Source organism: Coregonus clupeaformis, chromosome 17 (genome assembly GCF_020615455.1).
Source record: "Coregonus clupeaformis isolate EN_2021a chromosome 17, ASM2061545v1, whole genome shotgun sequence".
Classification (NCBI taxonomy): domain Eukaryota; kingdom Metazoa; phylum Chordata; class Actinopteri; order Salmoniformes; family Salmonidae; genus Coregonus; species Coregonus clupeaformis.
In genome coordinates, this window is record NC_059208.1 from 11,478,708 (window position 1) to 11,505,651 (window position 26,944).

At 46.7% G+C, this 26,944-nt stretch overlaps 1 protein-coding gene across 1 annotated transcript in view; it reads left to right on the forward strand.

Annotated features, from left to right (window-relative positions):
• Positions 1-1,012: 1,012 nt before the first annotated feature.
• The window catches only part of LOC121585784 (adenylate cyclase type 2), a 130,777-nt gene continuing 104,845 nt past the window's right edge, over positions 1,013-26,944 (forward strand). Inside the window, exons 1-2 of the mRNA XM_045226078.1 lie at positions 1,013-1,738; positions 16,440-16,637. Of these exons, the coding sequence (XP_045082013.1) occupies positions 1,460-1,738; positions 16,440-16,637 (477 nt within the window). The 5' untranslated portion in view covers positions 1,013-1,459. The remainder of the gene's footprint in view (positions 1,739-16,439; positions 16,638-26,944) is intronic.

Genomic DNA, 26,944 nt, shown 5'->3' on the forward strand with positions numbered 1-26,944 from the left:
ACTGATGTCTTGAGATGTTGCTTCAATATATCCACATAACTTTCCTTCCTCATGATGCCATCTATTTTGTGAAGTGCACCAGTCTCTCCTGCAGCAAAGCACCCCCACAGCATGATGCTGCCACCCACTCAAATGATGTCAATTAGCCTATCAGAAGCTTCTAAAGCCATGACATCATTTTCTGGAATTTTCCAAGCTGTTTAAAGGCACAGTCAACTTAGTGTATGTAAACTTCTGACCCACTGGAATTGTGATACAGTGAATTATAAGTTAAATAATCTGTCTGTAAACAATAGATGTCCTAACCGACTTGCCAAAACTATAGTTTGTTAACAAGACATTTGTGGAGTGGTTGAAAAAACGAGTTTTAATGACTCCAACCTAAGTGTATGCAAACTTCCGACTTCAACTGTAGCATCTCATCCGCTCTGTTCAGTCTTTATTTTCCAAATGTCCCTTACTACCTCGCTCCTCTCACATTAGAACAGCTGTTACATCCCTCCCTTCCTGTTTCTCTTTCTTCCCCCCCTCTCTATACCTCTCCTATCTCTCTCTATACCTCCCCTATCTCTCTCTCTGCCTCCCTGTTTGACTCTCTGGCACTACATTCTCCCTCCGTCTAGCTCAGTCTCTTTCACACCCTTATTCTCTCTTGCCCCCCCTTTCTGACTCTCCCTCTCTCTCCTTTCGCTCCATCTCTCTGAGCCACTTTGACACTTTCCCTTCTTCTCTTTCTTTCTCTCTCTCTCTTCCCGCAATCACGCACACACGTACGTATGCTCTCCCGCTCGCTCGCTCACACACACACATACATACTCACACATTCTCACACACACACACCCTCTCTCTTTCCCCCTGTTTCTCTGCCTCACACTAACACCCACTCTCAGTCTCTCTCTCTCTCTCTCTCTCTCTTGCTCTCTCTCTAGCTCTCTCTCTTTCTCCCTCCCTCCCTCCCACAAATACACACACGCACACGCTTTCTCTCTCTCTCTCAGTCTCTCTCTCCTCTCTGACGAGGGAACATGTTGCCTAGGAGCAGCAGCTGCAGCAGTGTGCTACACGTGGAGACAAGCTCTCTCTGTAATAAACAGACAGGAGGAAAAAAGAAGGATAGTCGGCCCGTTTCGGACCTGTCTCTTTTTTCCTTGTCTGACCAGACTAATTGAGGAACAGGAGGAGAAGGAAGACAGGAAAAGGATCAGAGGGATTCATGATTTGATTGTGACTGTGAGTCTGACCAAACTCACAGAGGTGGACTAGCGAGAGGAAGAAGAGGAGGAGGAAGAGGAGGAGGAGAGGAGTCAGGATTTGTTTGTTTATCTGACAAAACTCCACAAAGAGGAAGAGGAGGAGGAAGAAGAGAAAGAGCCTCTTCGTGGACCTATAGGCTACGGTTTGACGTCCATTTGGGACAACTGGGGAAGTGGGTTTGGACGAGATAGTGGGTTTTGCTACCATGTGGCAGGAGGCCTTACGGACGCGGGGGCGCTACCTTTTGGAGCGCGGGGGAGACGGGGGAGAGGGGGGAGATGCCCTGGGGGATGTGTTTGTAGGTTTTGGGGAGACCCCAACACAGGGACAGGTGTGTGTGGGTGTGGGGGGACAGAAGACCCAGGACTGGCTGTATGAGTCCTACTACCGTATGAGCCAACAACACCCTCTCATCGTGTTCCTACTGCTCATAGTGATGGGAGCATGCCTCGCTCTACTGGCCGTGTTCTTTGCCTCCGGACTGGTGAGAGTGTGTGTGTGGGGAAGCGGGGTGGGGAGGGACTGTGTGTGTGTTGGGAGGGAGGGCAGAGTGTGTGTGTCATGGTGGTATAAAATGCAGAGCTCTACTGACTGATTGGAGTGGTGCAGAATGTGACAACAGGGCTTCTTTCAAGTGCTATTTCAGCTGTGGGACACACACACACACACACAAACACACACAAACACACACACACACACTTGACGAGCACTGCCTATAACTGAAGTGTGTACACTATTGCTTGTGTCTCAGCATGTATGTGACAGAGAGAGATGAACACGGAGAGAGAGGGTGTAGAGAGAGAAACAAAGAGTTATGAAAAGAGAGAGAGAAAAAGAGAGATGGTCAGACTGTTTGATTTTTCATTCAGTCCATTGATGTGTTTTTCCTCTGCAGAGTGTTACAACACCTCTCACCTCCCACAGTGTAAACACACACACACAAACACACACACACACACACACACACACACACACACACACACAAACCTCGCCACCGCAGCAGAAAAGTTGCACTATTGCAGCATCAGCAACAGAGCCAGACAAGTCCAAAGCTGTTTTCAGTTTAACAGCAGAATATCAATTCATAACTCATGATAGTCCTGGATGGATGTAAAAAATAACATATAGTGTGATTCAATGTGTGATTCAACCCTAGGTCTCTCTGGTACTAGAGGGTTGACTATGGGAGATTGATCAAGGACCATTACAATATATAGCATGTATAAGTAGTTCAAAGTGAAGGCTTCCTGTAGCTCAGTTGGTAGAGCATGGCGCGTGCAACGCCAGGGTTGTGGGTTCGATTCCCACGGGGGGCCAGTATGAAAAATGTGTGCACTCACTAACTGTAAGTCGCTCTGGATAAGAGTGTCTGCTAACTGACTAAAATGTAATGTGGAGCATGTACTGTATGTAACTGTACTCCAACAATTCCTTATTTTCTGCCCCTGAGTGGAATAAAGTTGTAATATAGGCTTGGTAATCATATAAACCTATTAGATGCTTTTATCTAAAGTGACTTACAGTATAATGAATGCGTACATCTTTATGTATGATTCCAGTGGGAACTGAAACCCAAAACCTTGGCATTTCCAGTACCATGCTCTTACTAAATGAGCAACACAGGACGAAATATATTGTACCGAGTTGAACTCTGCTATGCACTGTCTAAAAGAAAACTCCAGCCAAGCTCATATTATCAGGCTGCCAGAATGCTATTGTACAATCAAAGCTAGCTGCTAGTTTCTAGGTGTATCTTTATGCCTTTTCTCCAGTCTTCTCTCTCTCTCTGATCCATTCCAGTAACACTCCAGCAACAGAACCACAGTGGGTTGTTCTTAGAACGTTTTCCTTTCACCTTGTCAAAAACATTCCTGGAATAACACGCTTGACTAGATCCTGAATGATTGATTATGATGTCGCCTCACAGGTTGTTATCAATGACGTCATATCCCGTTCCAATTCAAACATTCCATTCCCAGCTGGGGGGGAGGGGGGGGGGTGGGCAAAAGCCCGTAGCCCGCTCCATTGTATTACAGCGCAAAACACCACTGGAGTACACCTCTATCTCTCAATATAAGCCACCATTTAATTAGATATAAAACATTTTATATAAATACAAGTGCACTAGCTATACCTGACAAGTATGTGTATTTTATATACATTTTCCATCCATTGTGGACTCTGCCTGTCAAGCAGCAGAATTTATCTAGCCCCATGTAATGTAGCTAGATAAATTGTTTGCAAGCTAGCTAGAAACTTTGTAAAGTTGCCTAAACATTGTGGTTAGTTAGCTACAGTATGTAAATTTTTCTCCAACCAACGTACCTAGGATAGCTAACATATTTATCCCCATCCCCTTATTAACATTGTTTTCAGACCGTTTAATCACTATTTCTGCTGCGCAACGAGACAGACATGACATTGATTGATGGACCACATCAAATTGAATAGGTAGCTAATGACAGATCATGTCAATTTGGCCAGCTAGCTAATGAGCTAATTTTCAGTGTATACAACTAGGTTAGCTATCTAGCTAGTTATCTAAATATTGTTTGTTTTGCTTGCCAGCTGACAGTAATCAGACAGACAACTAGGACAGGCTTAGACTCAAAATAAATCTTTACGAAAGCCTTAGCTATCTCTGATGAAGCAAGCTAAATGACAGAAGTTGTTTGCTTAGCTAGCTAGACCTACATGTCAAAAAGATAGGTTACCCTCTGAAATTACATGAATACTGATTACGAAAGCATGTAGTTACATGCTGTAACTCTGATGATACAGCTAAATGTGCACAATTGCATTGCATGTAAAAATCTGAAATTAGTAGTTCTGGCTGTGCTTTTCAAGAGGTGATCATATTACAACCAAATAATTGTAACATTTCTTAAACAATCCCTTGAAAACCGCAAGCAGTTGTCAATAGTTTTAGCGGAGCTGGGGTTCTCCCTGCCCCCCAGCAGGCGAAACAAATGTTCTGCACCTTATTGGGACATTTATTGATAACGACCTGTGTATTGTTGTCATTACTGTGTAATGTTCCTGTCATATAAATAACATATTTATATGGTTCCTGTATTGTTCTTGTAGGAATGTTATAGGAACGTTACCCATCAGCTAAGAAGAATGCCACAACCAAATACAGTCAGTCTCTCCGGGACGGCTCTAGCCTTTTGGGGGCCCTAAGCAAGATTTCGGTGGGGGGCAGTTCTACACATTTTGTAATTACTTATACCATGTTAAATTGATATCTGAGTAAGAATGACTAACCAAATCAATGGGGACCTTCTGGAAGTCAGGGCCCCTGGGCACGTGCCCTGTGTGCCCGGTCGGTATTCAGCCATGATTACTACAAGTTTGGATAGCTGGCTAGACTAACTACCAATCAAAAATGTGTTAGCTGACATGGCTAATTGAGTGACTGTCAGTGACTGACATAACAAGAGAAAAACTGCTGATGCACAACCAAATTTCGAAAATTGCACCTGGTGTATTCTACTATTCTTATTCTCAATGGTAAATTGAGACCGGGACTGAGTTCCTAAAAAACTCAGTCCGTTTTTGGGGGGATCGGGGGCCCCCTAGCAGCCGGGGGCCCTAAGCGACCGCTTATGTCGCTTATGCCTGGAACCGGCCCTGAGTCTCTATCTCTGCCATCTCACTCCCTCACCTCTCTCTCTCTCTGCTTCTCTCTCTTCCCTTTCTTGCTCTTTTCCTCTCTGTCTCTGTCACATAGCCTACATACTAGTACACAAACAATAGAAGAGCAGTCCAGTAAGAGTGTTTAAAGCCCTCTGTGTACCTGTGTATTCTGAAGGAGATGTTGATGTATGTGTGGTCAGTACAACCACAGAAGCCTAGCCAAAGCACCACTAGTACTGCTGAAATGTCAGACCCAAAAACATGCTCTTTTATCTCATTCAACTGATCTGGGATTTCTATAACCAGACCCTCCCTCCGCTGTGTGTGTGCGTGTGCATGTGTGTGTGTGCATGCATTCTCGCATGTTGATATGTGTCTGTGTGTGTACGTTTGTGCCTTTGTGCGTGCGTGTGTGTGTCGTGAAGTTTTTACCCTGAAACCCTGCCTGTGCTGTATCTCAGGAAGTCTCTCATTTCCTATCGAAGCTTATCTTGTGTTTTCAGAGCAAATATCCCTAAAGATTGTTCTCTCATATAGTCCTGAGGTTGCATTGCTTAAAAACGTGTGCATGTGTGTGTGCGGCCGTCTGTGTGTGTGTGCGTATGTGTGTAACCAAGCGATAACATGGAAAAAGGTTAACATACAGTAATTTAGTTGAGATCAATAAAATAAAAAAATCACAGTTAATAACATTACATATTGGGAATCAATAACCAAGCCTGAACCTGGTAGTTCTGGGACAATATGACATCATACTGTGTGTGTACAGTATGCAGTTCAGGGGGTAACGCATTGTGACAGAATACCAGCCACCCATTGTAGGTAGCTATTTATTTCCCTATTTAGTCCATTTGTCTCTGTTTCCACACCCTGGCATTCATCTCTGGTTGTGAAATGGTCAATTATTGGAACAGATAGTTGGAATGTTTAACTATTGTATGCCTTCCTGTGTATTGGAACAGATTTGACTGTTGAACTACTTATTAATGTCAGTGGGCTACTACTGTAATGGTGAAACCCTTGTCTGGACTTGCCTGGAGTGGTGTAAAGCTCGCCGCCATTGGACTCTTGAGCAGTGGAAACACGTTCTCTGGAGTGATGAATCATGCTTCCCCATCTGGCAGGGACGACTCTGGGTTTGGCGGATGCCAGGAGAACGCTACCTGCCCGAATGCATAGTGCCAACTGTAAAGTTTGGAGCAATAATGGCCTGGGGCTGTATTTCATGGTTCGGGCTAGGCCCCTTAGTTCCAGAGAAAGAAAACCTTAACGCTACAGCACACAATGACATTCTAGACCATTCTGTGCTTCCAACTTTCTGGCAACAGTTTGGTGAAGGCCCTTTCCTACAATGCCCCCGTGCACAAAGCGAGGTCCATACAGAAATGGTTTGTCAAGATCGATGTGGAAGAACTTCACTGGCCTGCACAGAGTCCTGATCTCAACCCCATCGAACACCTTTGGGATGAATTGGAACGCCGACTGCGAGCCAGGCCTAATCGGCCAACATCAGTGCCCGACCTCACTAATGCTCTTGTGGCTGAATGGAAGCAAGTCCCCGTAGCAATGTTCCAACATCTAATGGAAAGCCTTCCCTGTCACGCCCTGACTCAGAGGACGCTTATATGTTGAGTCAGGGTTTGTATATTCCTTGTTGTGATTTTCTATGTTGTATATTCTATGTTTAGATCTAGTATGTCTAGATCTATGTTGGCCGGTGTGGTTCCCAATCAGAGGCAGCTGTCGCTCGTTGTCTCTGATTGGGGACCATACTTAGGCAGCCTATTGGCACTAGTGGGTTGTGGGATCATGTTCCGTGTGAGGTACAGTGAGGGAAAAAAGTATTTGATCCCCTGCTGATTTTGTACGTTTGCCCACTGACAAAGAAATGATCAGTCTATAATTTTAATGGTAGGTTTATTTGAACAATGAGAGACAGAATAACAACAAAAAAAACAGAAAATGCAAGTCAAAAATATTATAAATTGATTTGCATTTTAAATGAGGGAAATAACTATTTGATCCCCTCTCAATCAGAAAGATTTCTGGCTCCCAGATTTCTTTTATACAGGTAACGAGCTGAGATTAGGAGCACACTCTTAAAGGGAGTACTCCTAATCTCAGCTTGTTACCTGTATAAAATACACCTGTCCACAGAAGCAATCAATCAATCAGATTCCAAACTCTCCACCATGGCCAAGACCAAAGAGCTCTCCAAGGATGTCAGGGACAAGATTGTAGACCTACACAAGGCTGGAATGGAGTACAAGACCATCGCCAAGCAGCTTGGTGAGAAGGTGACAACAGTTGGTGCGATTATTCGCAAATGGAAGAAACACAAAAGAACTGTCAGTCTCCCTCGGTCTGGGGCTCCATTCAATATCTCACCTTGTGGAGTTGCAATGATCATGAGAATGGTGAGGAATCAGCCCAGAGCTACACGGGAGGATCTTGTCAATGATCTCAAGGCAGCTGGGACCATAGTTACCAAGAAAACAATTGGTAACACACTACGCCGTGAAGGACTGAAATCCTGCAGTGCTCGCAAGGTCCCCCTGCTCAAGAAAGCACATATACAGGCCCGTCTGAAGTTTGCCTATGAACATCTGAATGATTCAGAGGAGAATTGGGTGAAAGTGTTGTGGTCAAATGAGACCAAAATCGAGCTCTTTGGCATCAACTCAACTCGCCATGTTTGGAGGAGGAGGAATGCTGCCTATGACCCCAAGAACACCATCCCCACCGTCAAACATGGAGGTGGAAACATTATGCTTTGGGGGTGTTTTTCTGCTAAGGAGACAGGACAACTTCACCGCATCAAAGGTACGATGGACGGGGCCATGTACCGTCAAATCTTGGGTGAGAACCTCCTTCCCTCAGCCAGGGCATTGAAAATGGGTCGTGGATGGGTATTCCAGCATGACAATGACCCAAAACACACGGCCAAGGCAACAAAGGAGTGGCTCAAGAAGAAGCACATTAAGGTCCTGGAGTGGCCTAGCCAGTTTCCAGACCTTAATCCCATAGAAAATCTGTGGAGGGAGCTGAAGGTTCGAGTTGCCAAACATCAGGCTCGAAACCTTAATGACTTGGAGAAGATCTACAAAGAGGAATGGGACAAAATCCCTCCTGAGATGTGTGCAAACCTGGTGGCCAACTACAAGAAACGTTTGACCTCTGTGATTGCCAACAAGGGTTTTGCCACCAAGTACTAAGTCATGTTTTGCAGAGGGGTCAAATACTTATTTCCCTTAAGTAAATGGCAATCCAATTTATAACATTTTTGACATGCGTTTTTCTGGATTTTTGTTGTTGTTATTCTGTCTCTCACTGTTCAAATAAACCTACCATTAAAATTATAGACTGATCATGTCTTTGTCAGTGGGCAAACGTAAAAAATCAGCAGGGGATCAAATACTTTTTTCCCTCACTGTATGTTGTTTGTGTACTTTGGACTTCACGTTTCGTTTCTTGTTTTTGTCGTTGTTAATTCGGTTCCAATAAACATGTATGCATATCATGCTGCGCCTTGGTCCGTCCCGTCTATGAACGAACGTGACAGAAGATGCCACCAAACGAGGACCAAGCAGCGTGCCCAGGAAGAGCGAATTGCCATGTCACAGGTGGGCAAATGGTGGTCATGGGAGGAGATATTTGCGGGGAAAGGGCCATGGGCGAAGGTAGATGCCCAGGCAGGAGAGGTGAAACGGCGCCAACCGTGCCGACGACGGAGACCCGAGAGGCAACCCCAAGAAAATGTTTGGGGGGGGCACACGGGGTGGATGACGAGGCTACAGGAGGCTAAAAGCCAGTGGTGCGCGTCGCCAGCCCGGTCCGGCCTGTTCCTGTCCCTCGCACCAAGCCAGTGGTGCGCGTCGCCAGCCCGGTCCGGCCTGTTCCTGTCCCTCGCACCAAGCCAGTGGTGCGCGTCGCCAGCCCGGTCCGGCCTGTTCCTGCACCTCGCACCAAGCCAGTGGTGCGCGTCGCCAGCCCGGTCCGGCCTGTTCCTGTCCCTCGCACCAAGCCAGTTGTGCGCGTCGCCAGCCCGGCCCGGCCTGTTCCTGCCCCTTGCACCAAGGCAGTGGTGCGCGTCGCCAGCCCGGTCCGGCCTGTTCCTGTCCCTCGCACCAAGCCAGTGGTGCGCGTCGCCAGCCCGGTCCGGCCTGTTCCTGCCCCTCGCACCAAGCCAGTGGTGCGCGTCGCCAGCCCGGTCCGGCCTGTTCCTGTCCCTCGCACCAAGCCAGTGGTGCGCGCCGCCAGCCACGGCCCGGCCTGTTCCTGCCCCTCGCACCAAGCCAGTGGTGCGCGTCGCCAGCCCGGTCCGGCCTGTTCCTGCCCCTCGCACCAAGCCAGTGGTGCGCGTCACCAGCCCGGCCCGGCCTGTTCCTGTCCCTCGCACCAAGCCAGTGGTGCGCGTCGTCAGCCCGGTCCGGCCTGTTCCTGCCCCTCGCACCAAGCCAGTGGTGCGCGTCGCCAGCCCGGTCCGGCCTGTTCCTGTCCCTCGCACCAAGCCAGTTGTGCGCGTCGCCAGCCCGGCCCGGCCTGTTCCTGCCCCTTGCACCAAGGCAGTGGTGCGTGTCGCCAGCCCGGTCCTGCCTGTTCCTGGTTCTCGCACCAAGCCAGTGGTGCGCGTCGCCAGCCCGGTCCGGCCTGTTCCTGTCCCTCGCACCAAGCCAGTGGTGCGCGTCGCCACCCCGGCCCGGCCTGTTCCTGCCCCTCGCACCAAGCCAGTGGTGCGCGTCGCCAGCCCGGTCCGGCCTGTTCCTGCCCCTCGCACCAAGCCAGTGGTGCGCGTCGCCAGCCCGGTCCGGCCTGTTCCTGTCCCTCGCACCAAGCTAGTGGTGCGCGTCGTCAGCCCGGTCCGGCCTGTTCCTGCCCCTCGCACCAAGCCAGTGGTGCGCGTCGCCAGCCCGGCCCGGCCTGTTCTTGTTGTATATTCTATGTTTAGATCTAGTATGTCTAGATCTATGTTGGCTGGTGTGGTTCCCAATCAGAGGCAGCTGTCGCTCGTTGTCTCTGATTGGGGACCATACTTAGGCAGCCTATTGGCACTAGTGGGTTGTGGGATCTTGTTCCGTGTGAGGTATGTTGTTTGTCTACCTTGGACTTCACGTTTCGTTTCGTTTCTTGTTTTTGTCGTTGTTTATTCGGTTCCAATAAACATGTATGCATATCACGCTGCGCCTTGGTCCGTCCCGTCTATGAACGAACGTGACATTCCCAGAAGAGTGGAGGCTGTTATAGCAGCAAAGAGGGGACCAACTCCATATTAATGCCCATGATTTTGGACTGAGATGTTTGACGAGCAGCTGTCCACATACTTTTGGTCATGTAGTGTATATTAGCGGGTTAGGTTCGGTTGCGGGCCTCAGATTTTCACTTTATCACATATAGTCACTGATACGACTATCAGTGACTATATGGCAGTTGCGGATGGGTTAGTAGCAATTGCGGGCGGATGCGGGTGAACAAACAGCTGACCCCCACACCATTAGTCTGGACACTTGTTGCAGTCTCTATTCCAAGACATCCCAGGAAGAGACAGTGATCTGTGATAGTCTTCTTCACACACTTGTCTTCACACTTCAAAACACCGTCAAACACATGCACACGCACGCACACAGATACACACACACACACACACAGGACACACACACACACAGACTGTGACACTCTTAACACACTGACACTTTCACACTTCACACAGTCATGTTGTAACACTTCTAGAATAGAAAGCTCTAGGCTCTACAATGGTGGCTGTCCATTAAACATGACAGGGAGAGAGAGGCGAGAAATGTCTAATAATCTGCATCACGTGTCGGATAAATATTCAAGACTTTCAGAAAACATGGAAATTGCATATTTGTCATAAGTCATGCTACCTATGCTATTCATATACACACACACACACATATGGCGGTACGCACGCACACACAGCACTCACGCACACACACACACACACACACACACACATACACACACCCTTCCCCCTTGCTGACTGACAGTATGTTCACCTCCTCTTCCTCCGTTTATAAAGGTGGATTCAGTCAGTCTGAGGTAAAAGGGAGGTCATTGTTCTTGTAGAGAACAGCAGCCGGTAACCTCCCGCCTCTCTCTTTATCCTGCCTGGGAAATAGGCTTAAATGGCTGTAAATGGCTTTAAATAGTTAACTATATGAAATGTGCAAATAGCAGGAGTTTTCACCACAGATAGGCTAAGTGAGAGCACTAAAGTAGTGAAAGAGCAGGACTATTCAGTTATTTAGTTACAGACCGGGAAGTGATGAGCAGTTCGGTTTGTGTGTGTGTGTGTGTGCGTGTGTGTGTGTGTGCGCGTTCGTGCAAGTAGCTAAATATGTTGACCCACCCTACTTGTAGAGAAACGCCAATGCCATCCTCCTCTCTTTCATGTTGCCAAAACAGTCTATGACTGTCAATACAGTACATGCTTTTAGTTTTTGTTGTCCTAGGCTACCTGGCAATTTCTTTTGGTCCTAGGCTACCTGGCTAAAATGCTTGCTCGCTAGCCTCACTTCCATTCATGGGCAACGTTAGCTCGTTAACATTAGCCTTCTACATCTAGCTACATAATGAACTTCTATCCTCTCAGGCCAGGGCACAAATGTTTGAATTAATGGTTGGATCAGAATCGCCATTATAATCATTGGCCAGTACGGAGAATTAAGTAAAACCAAAAGTCAAAATCCTTATCTCCATCCATGGCTAATTTAGGAAAGGGCCAACTTTAGCTAGCTAGCTAGCCACCAGAGAACAATAACACAATGAGATTCAACAATTCAAGTTGTTTCTGTCAATGACGTATGCTCTCAATGCGATTTGATAAGAGTGATGCTAAAATCCAAACTGGCTTCCTTTGACACTTTTTTTTGGTGCGCCAGGACCATTCACAGTTAAGCTCGCTCAGTTTAGCTCAACGCTGATTGGCTAATTTTGTGTACTTTTTTATCAAGGGAGGCCAAATGCTCGCTGCGGCTTCCCTTGCATTTCATTCAATGCTACGGGCGGCAACAATGTCATCCTCGTTTGGACCAGACAGCATCAGATAGATGGCCTACACGTAGAGAGACAGAGGGGCACTGTTTCGCTCACTCAGATGCTTTCTCCGGTGAGATACATTCAGTCTCTTGTGAATTGAAGGAAAATTATGAAACACAGAGACACGAAAGATAATATTTGTTAGTAAAAAATGAGGATTGGTATTAATGGCTGTGAACGGAGCCGTGTGTTTATTGTGTGTGTGTGTGTGTGTGTGCGCTGTGCATGCGTACGTAGATACGTATGTACATGTGTGCCTGTGTTCTGTGTATGCATTGTGAGTGTATAATCTAGTAGGCTTGGGTTTTGCTAGGGCATTGTGGACAGGGATGAAGGATGGCCGTAATCCGAGGGTCACATGTTCAATCCCAGTTATTGGCACTGCGGTGTAAATAAACACTTCGAAATTTGACGTTTGGAGAAACGTGGACAAATGTCTAATTTTGCAGTGTGACTGTGAGAGCTTGTTGCCCTCAGAGCTAGAGGTTGGATGGAGGTCAAGGCCTAATTCTCTGACATCCAGAGTGCAGAGTCTGAATCAAATATTTACCCTGCCCTTCTGACCCTCTAAGAGTTTATCAATTATAGAACGATGCAGAAAACTCCATAATTTTCCAAGTGAAGAACATTTTGCATAAGAACATTGAGAGCCTAGAATATCATCAGAAGTCCCTCCATATGGTGATTCTGTGAACACGTCAGTAGAATACAATCTATTATTCTGCAGGTCTATGATTTGTATTTCATGATTCTATGGTAGAAAACAGTGGTGTTATAAGGTTCTATGATATAATAGATTGGTGTTCTATGGTCAAATACACTGGTGCTCTCTGGGAGAATAGTGTTGTTCTGTGCTAGAATACAGTGGTGTTATGTGGTAGAATGCAGTAATGTTCCAACATGCTTCTATAGACTGGTGTTCTATTTAATCTTTTTTTGTCATTTAGCAGACACTCTTATCCAGAGCGACTTACAGGAACAATTAGGATTAAGTGCCTTGCTCAAGGGCACAGACAGATTTTTCACCTAGTTGGCTCGGGGATTCGAACCAGCTACCTTTTGGTTACTGGCCCAACACTCTTTACCGCTAGGCTACCTGCCACCCTTCTATGGTTGAATAGATTGGTGCTCTATGTTTCTATGCTAGAATACATGGGTGCTCTATATTTCTATGCTAGAATGCAGTGGTGTTTAAAGATTCTAAAGAGTAGCAGTATAATTATGAGTCGGGGTGTTTGGAGCCAGGCTGAGGTGATAGGTCATATTGTTAGAGGGGTAGAGTAATGCCTTAACAGCAGTAAAATGACTCAGGGTCTGACGAGGCCAGGGTCAGCATCCCAGAGTCATGCCTGGAAGGTCAGCATCCCGGAGTCGCCTCTTCAATGTTGACGTTGAGACTGGTGTTTTGTGGGTACTATTTAATGAAGCTGCCAGTTGAGGACATGTGAGGCGTCTGTTTTTCAAACTAGACACTTTAATGTATTTGTCCTCTTGCTCAGTTGTTCACCGGGGCCTCCCACTCCTCTTTCTATTCTGGTCAGTGCCAGTTTGCGCTGTTCTGTGAAGGGAGTTGTACGAGATCTTCAGTTTCTTGGCAATTTCTCGCATGGAATAGCCTTCATTTTCTCAGAACAAGAATAGACTGACGAATTTCAGAAGAAAGTTATTTGTTTCTGGACATTTTGAGCCTATAATCGAAGCCACAATTGCTGATGCTCCAGATACTCAACTAGTCTCAAGAAGGCCAGTTTTATTGCTTCTTTAATCAGCACAACAGTTTCAGCTGTGCTAACATTATTGCAAAAGGGTTTTCTAATGATCAGTTAGCATTTTAAAATGATAAACTTGAATTAGCAAACACAACGTGCCATTGGAACACAGGACTGATGGTTGCTGATAATGGGCCTCTGTACGCCTATGTAGATCTTCCATAAAAAATCAGCCGTTTCCAGCTACAATAGCCATTTACAACATTAACAATGTCTACACTGTATTTCTGATCAATTTGATGTTATTTTAATGGACAAAAAACATGTTTTTCTTTCGAAAACAAGGACATTTCTAAGTGACCCCAAACTTTTGAACGGTACTGTATATATATAAAGCTCATTGTAATTCTGACTGGGTTTTTGTTCTCTGTGCTTCTTGGGGTGTCAGTAGCTAGCTAGTAGCCCCCTGGGTTTTCCCTGGCCTCGTCAGACCCTGAGTCATTTTACTGCTGTTAAGGCATTACTCTACCCCCCTAACAATATGACCTATCACCTCAGCCTGGCTCCAAACACCCCGACTCATACTTATACTGCTACTCTTTAGAATCTTTAAACACCACTGCATTCTAGCATAGAAATGTGGAGCGCCACTCTATTCTAGCATAGAAATATAGAGCACCAATCTATTCAACCATAGAAGGGTGGCAGGTAGCCTAGCGGTAAGAGCGTTGGGCCAGTAACCAAAAGGTAGCTGGTTCGAATCCCCGAGCCAACTAGGTGAAAAATCTGTCTGTGCCCCTGAGCAAGGCACTTAACCCTAATTGCTCTGAATAAGAGTATCTGCTAAATGACAAAAAATATTAAATAGAACACCAGTCTATAGAAGCATATTAGAATATTACTGTATTCTACCACATAACACCACTGTATTCTAGTATAGAACCACAGAACACCACTATTCTACCAGAGAGCACCAGTATATTTGACCATAGAACACCAATCTATTATATCATAGAACCTTATAACACCACTGTATTCTACCATAGAATCATGAAATACAAATCATAGAACTGCAGAATGATAGATTGTATTCTACTGACGTGTTCACAGAATCACCATATGGAGGGACTTCTGATGATATTCTAGGCTCTCAATGTGCAAAATGATGGAGTTTTCTGCATCGTTCTATAATTGATAAACTCTTAGAGGGTCAGAAGGGCAGGGTAAATATTTGATTCAGACTCTGCACTCTGGATGTCAGAGATTTAGGCCTTGACCTCCATCCAACCTCTAGCTCTGAAGGCAACGAGCTCTCACAGTCGCACTGCAAAATAAGACATTTGTCCACGTTTCTCGAAACGTCAAATTTGTTTATTTACACCGCAGTGCCAATAACTGGGATTGAACATCTGCCATCCCTGTCCACAATGCCCTAGCAAAACCCAAGCCTACTAGATTGTACTAGCGCTCACCGTTTCCCCCTAGTGGCCGGTTTTGACTTGCCTTCATTTAGGCATTAATTGCGACTTGGTTAAGTAAAACAGAAAATCATTAATTCCGATTAGTTAACAGTCAAGCATTAATTCCGATTGGTTAGGGCTTGGGATAGGGTTAAATTTAGGCATGAATTCTGATTGGTTAGGGTTTGCAATAGGGTTAATTAAATTCATGCATGAATTCCAATTGGTTAAGTTCAGAAAAAAAATTCAAGGGTTTAGTTTAGCAATTCATTAAGACTGGCCTTGTTAATTCATTGTGGATGGTGCAGTGGTCTAAACACCAGTCTGTCATTATATAGACCTGGGTTAAATCCCAGCTCTGGCCTTCATTTTTTTGCCCCAGTGGACTATTTTGACGGTGCCTCACGACGTCCTTGGGACCTACAAAAATGTCAACTTTCGCCTTGAATCTGGAGTGCTCTCCCTGTTAATGGACATCTGACTACACTACCACACCATCAGGCTACCCAACACCTGTCACTTTAACCTGGGTGTGTGTGATGGGAGGAGACACACACGCACACGTGTACACACACACACAAGCAGGCAGGCATACAGACACACATGCACACGCACACACGCACACACAGGTAGTGGCCGGGTGAGGGGGTAATATAAATGTTAATAGAGTCTGAGAGCTAGTGATGATGAGTAGAGCAATGATGGGTGTGCATTACATTACAGAGAGTATGGAGGATGGTATGAATGCAGACTGTGTGTGTGTGTGTGTGTGTGTGTGTGTGTGTGTGTGTGTGTGTGTGTGTGTGCGTGTGTTTTATGTGTGTGTGTGTGTGTGTGTGTGTGAGAGAGAGAGTGTGTGTTGGCATGTGTGTTGACAGGTTTTAAATGCTGACCGTGACAGTGGGAGGATAGAAGTGACATAGTAGCACATTCTCTGGGCTCAGACTGTCTGTCTGTCAGTCTGTACAATGAGTGCAAGCATTTTTAATAGGCTAAGTGTATGTGATCCCTGCGGGAATTGAACACAAAACCAAAAGCAATAAAACCTCAGAAAATGTTTACACACACACACACTGGTTCTATAGACTTGAAGGATCTATTTACAGTTCTGAGGGGGGTGGAGGAGAGAGAGAGGCGGCGTGAAGCTGTCTCCTTCAGGAATTGAGGACACAAAAAGCTTCTGTCTCGTTTTTCTCTCCTTGTCTTACCTCCCTCCCTCCACTCCTCCCTCCCTCCCTCCCCTCCCCCTTTCCCTCCCTCCCTCTCTCCCTCTCTTTACTTCCCTCCCTCCCTTCCTCTCTCCTTCCCTCTCTCTCTCCAGAACATGGAGGACCACCTAGCGTTCCTGATAACTGTGCCCACCACCCTCTTCCTCTTTCTCTCCATCTTCATCCTGGTCTGCATAGAGTCCGTTTTCAACCGCATGCTCCGGCTCTTCTCCCTTCTTATATGGGCCTGCCTGGTTGCCATGGGTTACCTCTTCATGTTCTCCGGGGGGATCCTCTGTCCTTGGGATCAGGTGAGATGGGGGAGGGGGGTGGTGGTGTGTGTGTGTGTGTGTGTGTGTGTGTGTGTGTGTGTGCGTGCGTGCGTGCGTGCGTCGGGCGTGCGTGTTGGGCAGAGTTGTGTGTGCATGTTTGTGTAGAAGAAGAAAAATATTGTCCATTAATACTGTATTGTCCATTTGTCCATAAAAGAGAATGTCGTTTTTTTGCTTTTCAACACAATCCCACAGTGAAGGGTTTGGAGCTACAGGGTCAGCCACGGTGCAGCACTTCTGGAACCATTATTTTAGTGGTTGAGTGCCTTGCTCAAGAGCACAGTGGCTGGAGATGGTATTTACAATCATTCACCACTAGATTTTCCTGTCAGATCTGGGATTTGAACTGGTGACCCTCCTCCCTAACCTCTATGCTACCAGCTTGTTTGTGTGTGCGTGTGTGCTTGTGTGTGTGTCCTGCATGTGTGATTAAGTGTTAGGCCACAGGAGGTAAAAGATCAGGAGACTGATACATTACCTTTCTATTTATAGGCCTATTCATGTTACTCTCCTTACCCTCCCTCCTTCCTTCCCTCTCTCATTCCAATTTCCTTTCCCTTTTATCTCGCTCTCTCCCAGTCCCTTCCACGTCTCTGTCTCACCTTATTTCGCAAATTCTATTTATATCCCTCTGCCCCCACCCTCACTCCCCCTCTCCTTCTCCACCTTCTCTCTGTCCCTCCTTCCCATTCTGTTCCTCTCCTCCCTCCCTCTCTCTCACCCTCACTCCCCCTCTCCTTCTCCACCTTCTCTCTGTCCCTCCTTCCCATTCTGTTCCTCTCCTCCCTCCCTCTCTCTCACCCTCACTCCCCCTCTCCTTCTCCACCTTCTCTCTGTCCCTCTTCCCCTTTTATTCCTCTCCTCCCTCCCTCTCTCTCACCCTCACTCCCCCTCCCCTTCTCCTTCTCCACCTTCCCTTCTGTTCCTCTCCTCCCTCCCTCTCTCTCACCCTCACTCCCCCTCTCCTTCCCCACCTTCCCCTTCTGTTCCTCTCCTCCCTCCCTCTCTCTCACCCTCACTCCCCCTCCCCCTCTCCTTCTCCACCTTCCCCTTCTGTTCCTCTCCTCCCTCCCTCTCTCTCACCCTCACTCCCCCTCTCCTTCTCCACCTTCCCCTTCTGTTCCTCTCCTCCCTCCCTCTCTCTCACCCTCACTCCCCCTCTCCTTCTCCACCTTCCCCTTCTGTTCCTCTCCTCCCTCCCTCTCTCTCACCCTCACTCCCCCTCTCCTTCTCCACCTTCCCCTTCTGTTCCTCTCCTCCCTCCCTCTCTCTCACCCTCACTCCCCCTCTCCTTCTCCACCTTCTCTCTGTCCCTCCTTCCCATTCTGTTCCTCTCCTTCCCTCCCTCTCTCTCACCCTCACTCCCCCTCTCCTTCTCCACCTTCTCTCTGTCCCTCTTCCCCTTTTGTTCCTCTCCTCCCTCCCTCTCTCTCACCCTCACTCCCCCTCTCCTTCTCCACCTTCCCCTTCTGTTCCTCTCCTCCCTCCCTCTCTCTCTCACCCTCACTCCCCCTCTCCTTCTCCACCTTCCCCATCTGTTCCTCTCCTCCCTCCAATCTCCCTCTCCTTCTCCTAGCTTCTCTCTCTCTCTCCCTCACTCTACCATCATCGTGGTGGAGCTATTTTTATCCATCTCTCCATCTGTGAGAGCATAATCATACTGCATTATTAAACAACCTTTCTCCCTCTCCCTCTCGCTCTCTCTCTCTCTCTCTCTCTCTCTCTCTCTCTCTCTCTCTCTCTCTCTCTCTCTCTCTCTCCATCTCTTTACCCCTCTCTACCTCTCTCTCTTCCTGTTTCCTTCTTAAACAGACAGTAATCTAGTATCATTACTCCAGTGGTTATTCCACATTCTTAGCAGGCAGCTTGAGGAGGTAACACAAGTGTTATTATACAGTGCCTTCAGAAAGTATTCATACCACATTTTGTTGTGTTACAGCCTGAATTCAAAATGGATAAAATTAATGTTTTTTTCTCTCACAAATCTACACACAAAACCCCATTATGACAAAGTGAAAACATGTTTTTATACATTTTTGCACATTTATTGAAAATGAAATAGTGAAATATCTAATTTACATAAGTATACATAAGTGTATTTACATCAGCTTTGGCAGCAATTACAGCTGTGAGTCTTTCTGGGTAAGTCTCTAACAGCGTTGCACACCTGAATTGTACAATATTTGCCCATTATTATTTTCAAAATTCTTCAAGCTCTGTCAAATTGGTTGTTGATCATCGCTAGACAACCATTTTAAAGTCTTGCCATAGATTTTCAAGCAGATTTAAGTCAAAAATGTAACTCAGCCACTCAGGAACATTCACTGTCTTTTGGTAAGCAACTCCAGTGTAGATTTGGCTTTGTGTTTTAGGTTATTGTCCTGCTGAGAGGTGAATTCATCTCCCAGTGTCTGGTGGAAAGCAGACTAAACCAGGTTTTCCTCTAGGATTTTGCCTGTGCTTAGCTCCATTCCGTTTCTTATTTATCCTGAAAAACTCCATAGTCCTTAATGATTACAAGCATACCCATAACATGATGCAACCACCACTGTGCTTGAAAATATGGAGAGTGGTACTCAGTAATGTGTTGTATTGGATTTTCCCCAAACATAACACATTTTTTGAAGTATTACTTTAGTGCCTTGTTGCAAACAGGATGCATGTTTTGGAATATTTATATTCTGTACAGGCTTCTTTCTTTTCACTCTGTCACAATGTTGTTGATCCATCCTCAGTTTTCTCCTATCACAGCCATTAAACTATGGAACTCTTTTAAAGTCACCATTGGCCTCATGATGAAATCCCTGAGCGGTTTCCTTCCTCTCCTGCAAATAAGTTAGGAAGGACGCCTGTATCTTTGTAGTGACTGCATGTATTGATACACCATCCAAAGTGTAATTAATAACTTCACCATGCTCAAAGGGATATTCAATGTCTGTAACACAACAAAATGTGGAAAAAGTCAAGGGGTGTGAATACTATCTGAAGGCATTGTATGACAGGTAGGTCAGGTATAGAACACCACTCAGGTGTTCTATGATGATGGTAAATGCCTCAGACTATAAGAAGGAGAAAAATGGCTCTTTGCTGTGAGCCAGACTGGAGCCAGGAGGAACTCTCAACGATACTGATGGAACACAATGAGCTAAATAACACTGTCTGCAACTATAGTCTGTCCTCATACACAGAGAGAGAGTGGGTAGGGATAGAAGGAAAGATAGGGGTGGGGACACTAGAGAGAGAGAGAGAGAGAGAGAGAGAGAGAGAGAGAGAGAGAGAGAGAGAGAGAGAGAGAGAGAGAGAGAGAGAGAGAGAGAGAGAGAGAGAGAGAGAGAGAGAGAGAGAGAGAGAGAGAGAGAGAGAGAGAGAGAGAGAGAGAGAGAGAGAGAGAGAGAGAGAGAGAGAGAGAGAGAATGTTTATAACAGGTTATGTTCTGCTTAGTAACAGAGGCTCTCACAGTCTGTCATACACACCCATGCATGCACACACACACAGCAGCCCTTCCAGCTGAGGAGTTGGTTGTGTCTGGGCCTGATTGAATCTCTCAGGAGAGAGCAGGTATTAGTAGAAGGCAGATTGGACTAGAGCTCCACACACCTGGTACCATCGAAACAATACAACCCTCCCTCGCACTGACCTGGCTGGATGGCTGGCTCTGGAGCCTACTACACAGAGGAGAAGAGATGGAGAGAGAAGGAAGGGAAAAGTAGGAGAGAGCTAGAGATATGAAGAGAGAGAAAGAGAGAGAGATGAGATGGAGATAAAAGGGGAGGGAAAAGACAAAGCGCTACAGAAAGAAAGAAAAGGAAAGAGAAAGTCAGAGGCATTGAGTGTGAGAGCGAGCGGGAGAGAGAAAGAATGAGAAAGAAGGGAGAAAGGTATGATTCAGTGTATGGGACAGGGGTCATTAGAATGCAGGGTTGAGAAGAAACAGGGAGACGGGATGCGGGGCAGCGGGTGGTTGAGAGGAGATGGGGAGATAAGGTAGGGGGACTAGAGAGATGATTAGGGTATTAGAATGCAGGGTTGAGAGGAGAGGAATGGACAGGGGGACAGGGGTTGAGGGAGATTAAAGAGAAATCGGGTATTAGAATGCAGGGTTGAGAGGAGAGGAATGGATAGGGGGACAGGGGTTGAGGGAGATTAAAGAGAAATAGGGTATTAGAATGCAGGGTTGAGAGGAGAGGAATGGACAGTGGGACAGGGGTTGAGGGAGATTAAAGAGAAATCGGGTATTAGAATGCAGGGTTGAGAGGAGAGGAATAGACAGGGGGACAGGGGTTGAGGGAGATTAAAGAGAAATAGGGTATTAGAATGCAGGGTTGAGAGGAGATGAATGGATAGGGGGACAGGGGTTGAGGGAGATTAAAGAGAAATAGGGTATTAGAATGCAGGGTTGAGAGGAGAGGAATGGATAGGGGGACAGGGGTTGAGGGAGATTAAAGAGAAATCGGGTATTAGAATGCAGGGTTGAGAGGAGAGGAATGGACAGGGGGACAGGGGTTGAGGGAGATTAAAGAGAAATCGGGTATTAGAATGCAGGGTTGAGAGGAGAGGAATGGACAGGGGGACAGGGGTTGAGGGAGATTAAAGAGAAATCGGGTATTAGAATGCAGGGTTGAGAGGAGAGGAATGGGCAGGGGGACAGGGGTTGAGGGAGATTAAAGAGAAATAGGGTATTAGAATGCAGGGTTGAGAGGAGAGGAATGGATAGGGGGACAGGGGTTGAGGGAGATTAAAGAGAAATAGGGTATTAGAATGCAGGGTTGATAGGAGAGGAATGGACAGGGGGACAGGGGTTGAGGGAGATTAAAGAGAAATCGGGTATTAGAATGCAGGGTTGAGAGGAGAGGAGAGGAGAGACTTGAGACATGGTATTAGACAGGGGAACGGAGGGTCTGGTTAGTGGACTGAGACAGTTGAGACAATGAATGAGTCTGCCAGTCTCCAACTTAACTCGTTCCAGTCTAGCCCTCACGCACACAAATTGGCTCCTGGAAAACTCAGGAGGAGAGAAGTGTCTTCATTTTAAAGGTCATGAACTGTCAAAATCATGTTTTTCATGAAATTGGATGATATTTGGATGAAAACAGGTGAAAGTATGATGACCTAAGTTTGAAAAATTACTGTTGTTTCTACATTGATAAAGATTGATCATAAAGTTACTGGTCCCCTCTCCCATGTCAAACACTTGGAAGACAGGAGTTGTGATTATTAAGGGGATAGGGTGAAATCACCCTAACTCTCATTTTATTAATACACCAATGGTAACATGATATTCTCTTACCTAATTTAAATAAGTACCGCCTTGTAATCAACATCGGAGAAGGCGTGTTTGCGGAGGGGCGTGGTTTATATAGCTAGATAACTACTCTACTGGTGCCAAAATTTGACTGTAGGGTGTCAGCAAATATAATTAAAAGTTTACCCTATTCATCTATGGCAAAGATACTTACATGTTTCCCCTTTCATCTGTGTCTGGTGTTAGCTAGTTACTGGCTAGCTAGGTCTTCAGCCAGCATGGAACAAAAGGGGGGAAGGGTCGTTCAAAACTCTGACGCAGCTGTCATGTCAACACATACGTCAGTGCCGTAAATTGATTTCTACCCCCAAATATTATGGGTGATATTTTAGTCACTCAAAAGGCTATTTTACATGGGAATCAGAATACCTTTAAATATGGTTCAGCTTCAGTTACTCCCATCAGGCCTAAAACCTGAAAGTCTAGCTTTTGGAAACTCTATATAAACTGTTGGAAAAGTAGGCCATCGAACGTTTGACTATAGCAAATAAAGTTTATGAAAAAAACTTTAAACAGTAAAACAACATCTTGTCTTCTCAATCTGAGAATAGGCAAAGAATCCATATCCCTTCTCACATTGTTGTTTGTCACTAGATGTCCATGCAAGAACAGAAACAATGAAAATATTAGCAGAAATGATGCGCTAGCAGCACCTAAGCTTTTTGTTTTTCATTTATGATTGGGTTGGAGGTCAGAGTTGGTGGGTTGGTGGTAAGAATTGCATCTGTTGTTGGAAAATGGCTGGGCTAGATAGTGTCACTGTCACTGTCAACCTCCAACTTCCCTCTCTTTCAACATCTCTCTCTCTACTCAATATCTCTTTATATCTCTCTTTCAATAACCCTTTCTCCCTCTAGTAAGTCTCTGTCATCTCTCTGTCTTTCCTTTTGTCCTCCTGAACCCTAATCCTGACCTTTGACCTACTGTGATATAGACACTCACCATGACCCTCTGTTGACTTCCTGTTCCACTTCCTACTTCCGGTCCCTGTCAGACAGCACTGTTGGCTGGTGTCCGTGGTGCTGCGGGGAGCCATGACCCCCCTATCTGTTTTGTTCACTTGCTGTGTCCAGCTCCTCCTTTCCTATTCTGATCCTGGTATATCAGTAGTGCTATAACTATAACATGTGATATGATTTGTGCTGTTTTTAACAGCTCTGTGCTGCTAAAGGTTCCCAAAACCACTGTTGTATGATGAGTAGACTTGCCTAACATGCTGACTACACCGGCCACGCACGTGCGTGTGCCCACGTGCGCTATCGCACGCATGTTAATTTTGTCCATCCACACAAGATATGATCATGACACGCAGGTTAAAATATAAAAACCAACTATGAAACAACTATATTATAATAATTTGTCTTTGGTCTCTTTGTTTTCATAATTTTCCGTCAATTCACAAGTGGCTGAATCTCACCGGAAGAATCATCCGAGCAAGGTGTGACCGTGCAGGCACCGGGCTATGCGCTGGCTTTACGCACTATGCCGCCAGTGCGCCTTCATAGACCGGTAAAGCCTGTGTCTGCTCCTCGCACCAAACCAGTGGTGCGTGTCGCCAGCCCGGTACGCCCCATACCTGCTCCTCGCACCAAACCAGTGGTGCGTGTCTCCAGCCCGGTACGCCCCGTACCTGCTCCTCGCACCAAACCAGTGGTGCGTGTCTCCAGTCCGGCACGGCTCGTGCCTGCTTCCCGCACCAAACCAGTGGTGCGTGTCTCCAGTCCGGCACGGCCCGTGCCTGCTCCTCGCACCAGACCAGTGGTGCGTGTTCCCAGCCCGGCGCGGCCCGTGTCTGCTCATCGCACCAGACCAGTGGTGCGTGTTCCCAGCCCGGTGCGGCCCATGCCTGTTCCTCGCACCAGACCAGTGGTGCGTGTCCCCAGCCCGGTACGGCTGGTGCCAGAGCAGTCCGCTCCACCGGTGCCCACTCCAGTGCCAGAGCAGTCCGCTCCACCGGTGCCTAGTCCAGCTCCGGTCAGCTGCTCCACTCCAGTGCCAGAGCAGTCCGCTCCACCGGTGCCCAGTCCAGCTCCGGTCAGCTGCTCCACTCCAGTGCCAGAGCAGTCCGCTCTACCGGTGCCAAGTCCAGCTCCGGTCAGCTGCTCCAGTCCAGAGCCAGAGCAGTCCGCTCCACCGAGGTCCAGTTCAGCTCCGGTCAGCGGCTCCACTCCTGTGCCAGAGCAGTCCACTCCACCGGTGCCCAGCCAGCTCTGGTCAGCTGCTCCAGTCCAGAGCCAGAGCAGTCTGCTCCACCGGGGTCCAGTTCAGCTCCGGTCAGCGGCTCCAGTCCAGAACCAGACGTCAGCCCCTCTCCAGGGTCGGGGCCTCCCACACCAGGGTCCAGACAGGGCTTTGTGCATCGTGGGAGGACTGAGAGGGGAAGCATCGCGCCGAAGTCCAGACCAGACCAGGGGTGCAACGGGGAGGCAGAAAGGGAGAGGACGTCACGCCCGGAGCCGGAGCCGCCACCGAGGCTGAATGCCCACCCGGACCCTCCCCTAATGAGTCAGGTTGGTGCGGCCGGAGTACGCACCTTTGGGAAACAGGGCCCCTCTGTCTCAGTATGTCACGCCCTGGCCTTGAGAGCCCGGTTTTCTTTAGTTGGTTTGGTCAGGGTGTGATTTTCTATGTGTATGATCTAGATATTGTAGATCTATGTTGGCCGGGTGTGGTTCCCAATCAGAGGCAGCTGTCTATCGTTGTCTCTGATTGGGGATCAAACTTAGGTAGCCATGTTGCCTACCTGTTTTGTGGGATCTTGTTTCTGTGTGTTTGGCTTGTTTGATGTTAGCCTTTAGAACTTCATGTTACGTTGCTTTTGTTGTTTGTTCGGCGTTTATTCAATAAACGAACATGTACGCATACCACGCTGCACCTTGGTCCAATCCTGTTTTCAACGAACGTGACACAGTATGTGTAGCCCATGTATCTGATGCTGCCTGAACCAAAAGAGCATGACATGTTGCTGCCGTAGCATTTGATTGATTGACGCCAACAAGCATTTGGCCTCCTTTGATGAAAAAAGTACAAAATAATTGGCCAATCAGCGTTGAGCTGAGCTCAACTGTGGGTTGTCCTGGTGTAGCTAAATGCCCCCCAAGGGAGGCCAGTTTGGATTTGACTTCACACCAATCAAATCACATCCTAAGCGAAACGTCATTTTCAGAAAAACATGGATGTTTCTGGTCTGATTGTGTTGATGTCATGCAGTAGCTAGCTTGCTAAATCGGCCCTTTCCAAAGACATGGAAGGAGATGGGGATTTGGACTTGTGGTTTTGACTTATTTCTCTGTACAGGCCAATGATTATGACAGCGATTCTAATCAAAATATACAATTTACTGAAACATGTCTTCCATCAACTGAAAAGTACAGAGGGATATTGGAAAACAATATCACAACCAGCCAATGGCCTTTCTGATTAATCCGACACACTTCTAAGCATACTGGCAAATGTTGACAATTGGCAAGGAAGTACAGTGGCTTGTGAAAGTATTCACCCCCTTGGCATTTTTCCTATTTTGTTGCTTTACAACCTGGAATTAAAATGGAATTTTTTGGTTTTGTATCATTTGATTTACACAACATGACTACCACTTTGAAGATGCAAAATAAAAAAATGTGTGAAACAAACAAGAAATAAGACAAAAGAAAACAGAACTTGAGCGTGCATAACTATTCACCCCCCCCCCCAAAGTCAATACTTTGAAGAGCCACCTTTTGCAGCAATTACAGCTGCAAGTCTCTTGGGGTATGTCTCTATAAGCTTGGCACATCTAGCCACTGGGATTTTTGACCATTCTTCAAGGCAAAACTGCTCCAGCTCCTTCAAGTTGGATGGGTTCTGCTGGTGTACAGCAATCTTTAAGTAATACCACAGATTCTCAGTTGGATTGAGGTCTGGGTTTTGACTAGGCCATTCCAAGACATGTTTCCGTTAAACCACTCAAGTGTTGCTTTAGCAGTATGCTTAGGGTCATTGTCCTGCTGGAAGGTGAACCTCCGTCCCAGTCTCAAATCTCTGGAAGACTGAAACAGGTTTCCCTCAAGAATTTCCCTATATTTAGCGCCATCCATCATTCCTTCAACTCTGACCAGTTTCCCAGTCCCTGCCGATGAAAAACATCCCCACAGCATGATGCTGCCACCACCATGCTTCACTGTGGGGATGGTGTTCTCGGGGTGATGAGAGGTGTTGGGTTTGTGCCAGACATAGCGTTTTCATTGATGGTCAAAAAGCTCAATTTTAGTCTCATCTGACCAGAGTACCTTCTTCCATATGTTTGGGGAGTCTCCCACATGCCTATTGGCGAACACCAAACGTGTTTGCTTATTTCTTTCTTTAAGCAATGGCTTTTTTCTGGCCACTCTTCCGTAAAGCCCAGCTCTGTGGAGTGTACGGCTTAAAGTGGTCCTATGGATAGATACACCTGCGTAGCTCAGTTGGTAGAGCATGGCGCTTGCAATGCCAGGGTTGTGGGTTCGATTTCCATGGGGGGCCAGTATGAAAAAATGTATGCACTCACTAACTGTAAGTTGCTCTGGATAAGAGCGTCTGCTAAATTACTAAAATGTAATACTCCGCTTTGCAGCTCCTTCAGGGTTATCTTTGTTGCCTCTCTGATTAATGCCCTCCTTGCCTGGTCTGTGAGTTTTGGTGGGCGGCCCTCTCTTGGCAGGTTTGTTGTGGTGCCATATTCTTTCAATTTTTTAATAATGGATATAATGGTGCTCCGTGGGATGTTCAAAGTTTCTGATCTATATTTATAACCCAACCCTGATCTGTACTTCTCCACAACTTTGTCCCTGACCTGTTTGGAGAGCTCCTTGGTCTTCATGGTGCCGCTTGCTTGGTGGTGCCCCTTGCTTAGTGGTGTTGCAGCTCTGGGGCCTTTCAGAAAAGGTGTATATATACTGAGATCATGTGACAGATCATGTGACACTTAGATTGCACACAGGTGGACTTTATTTAACTAATTATGTG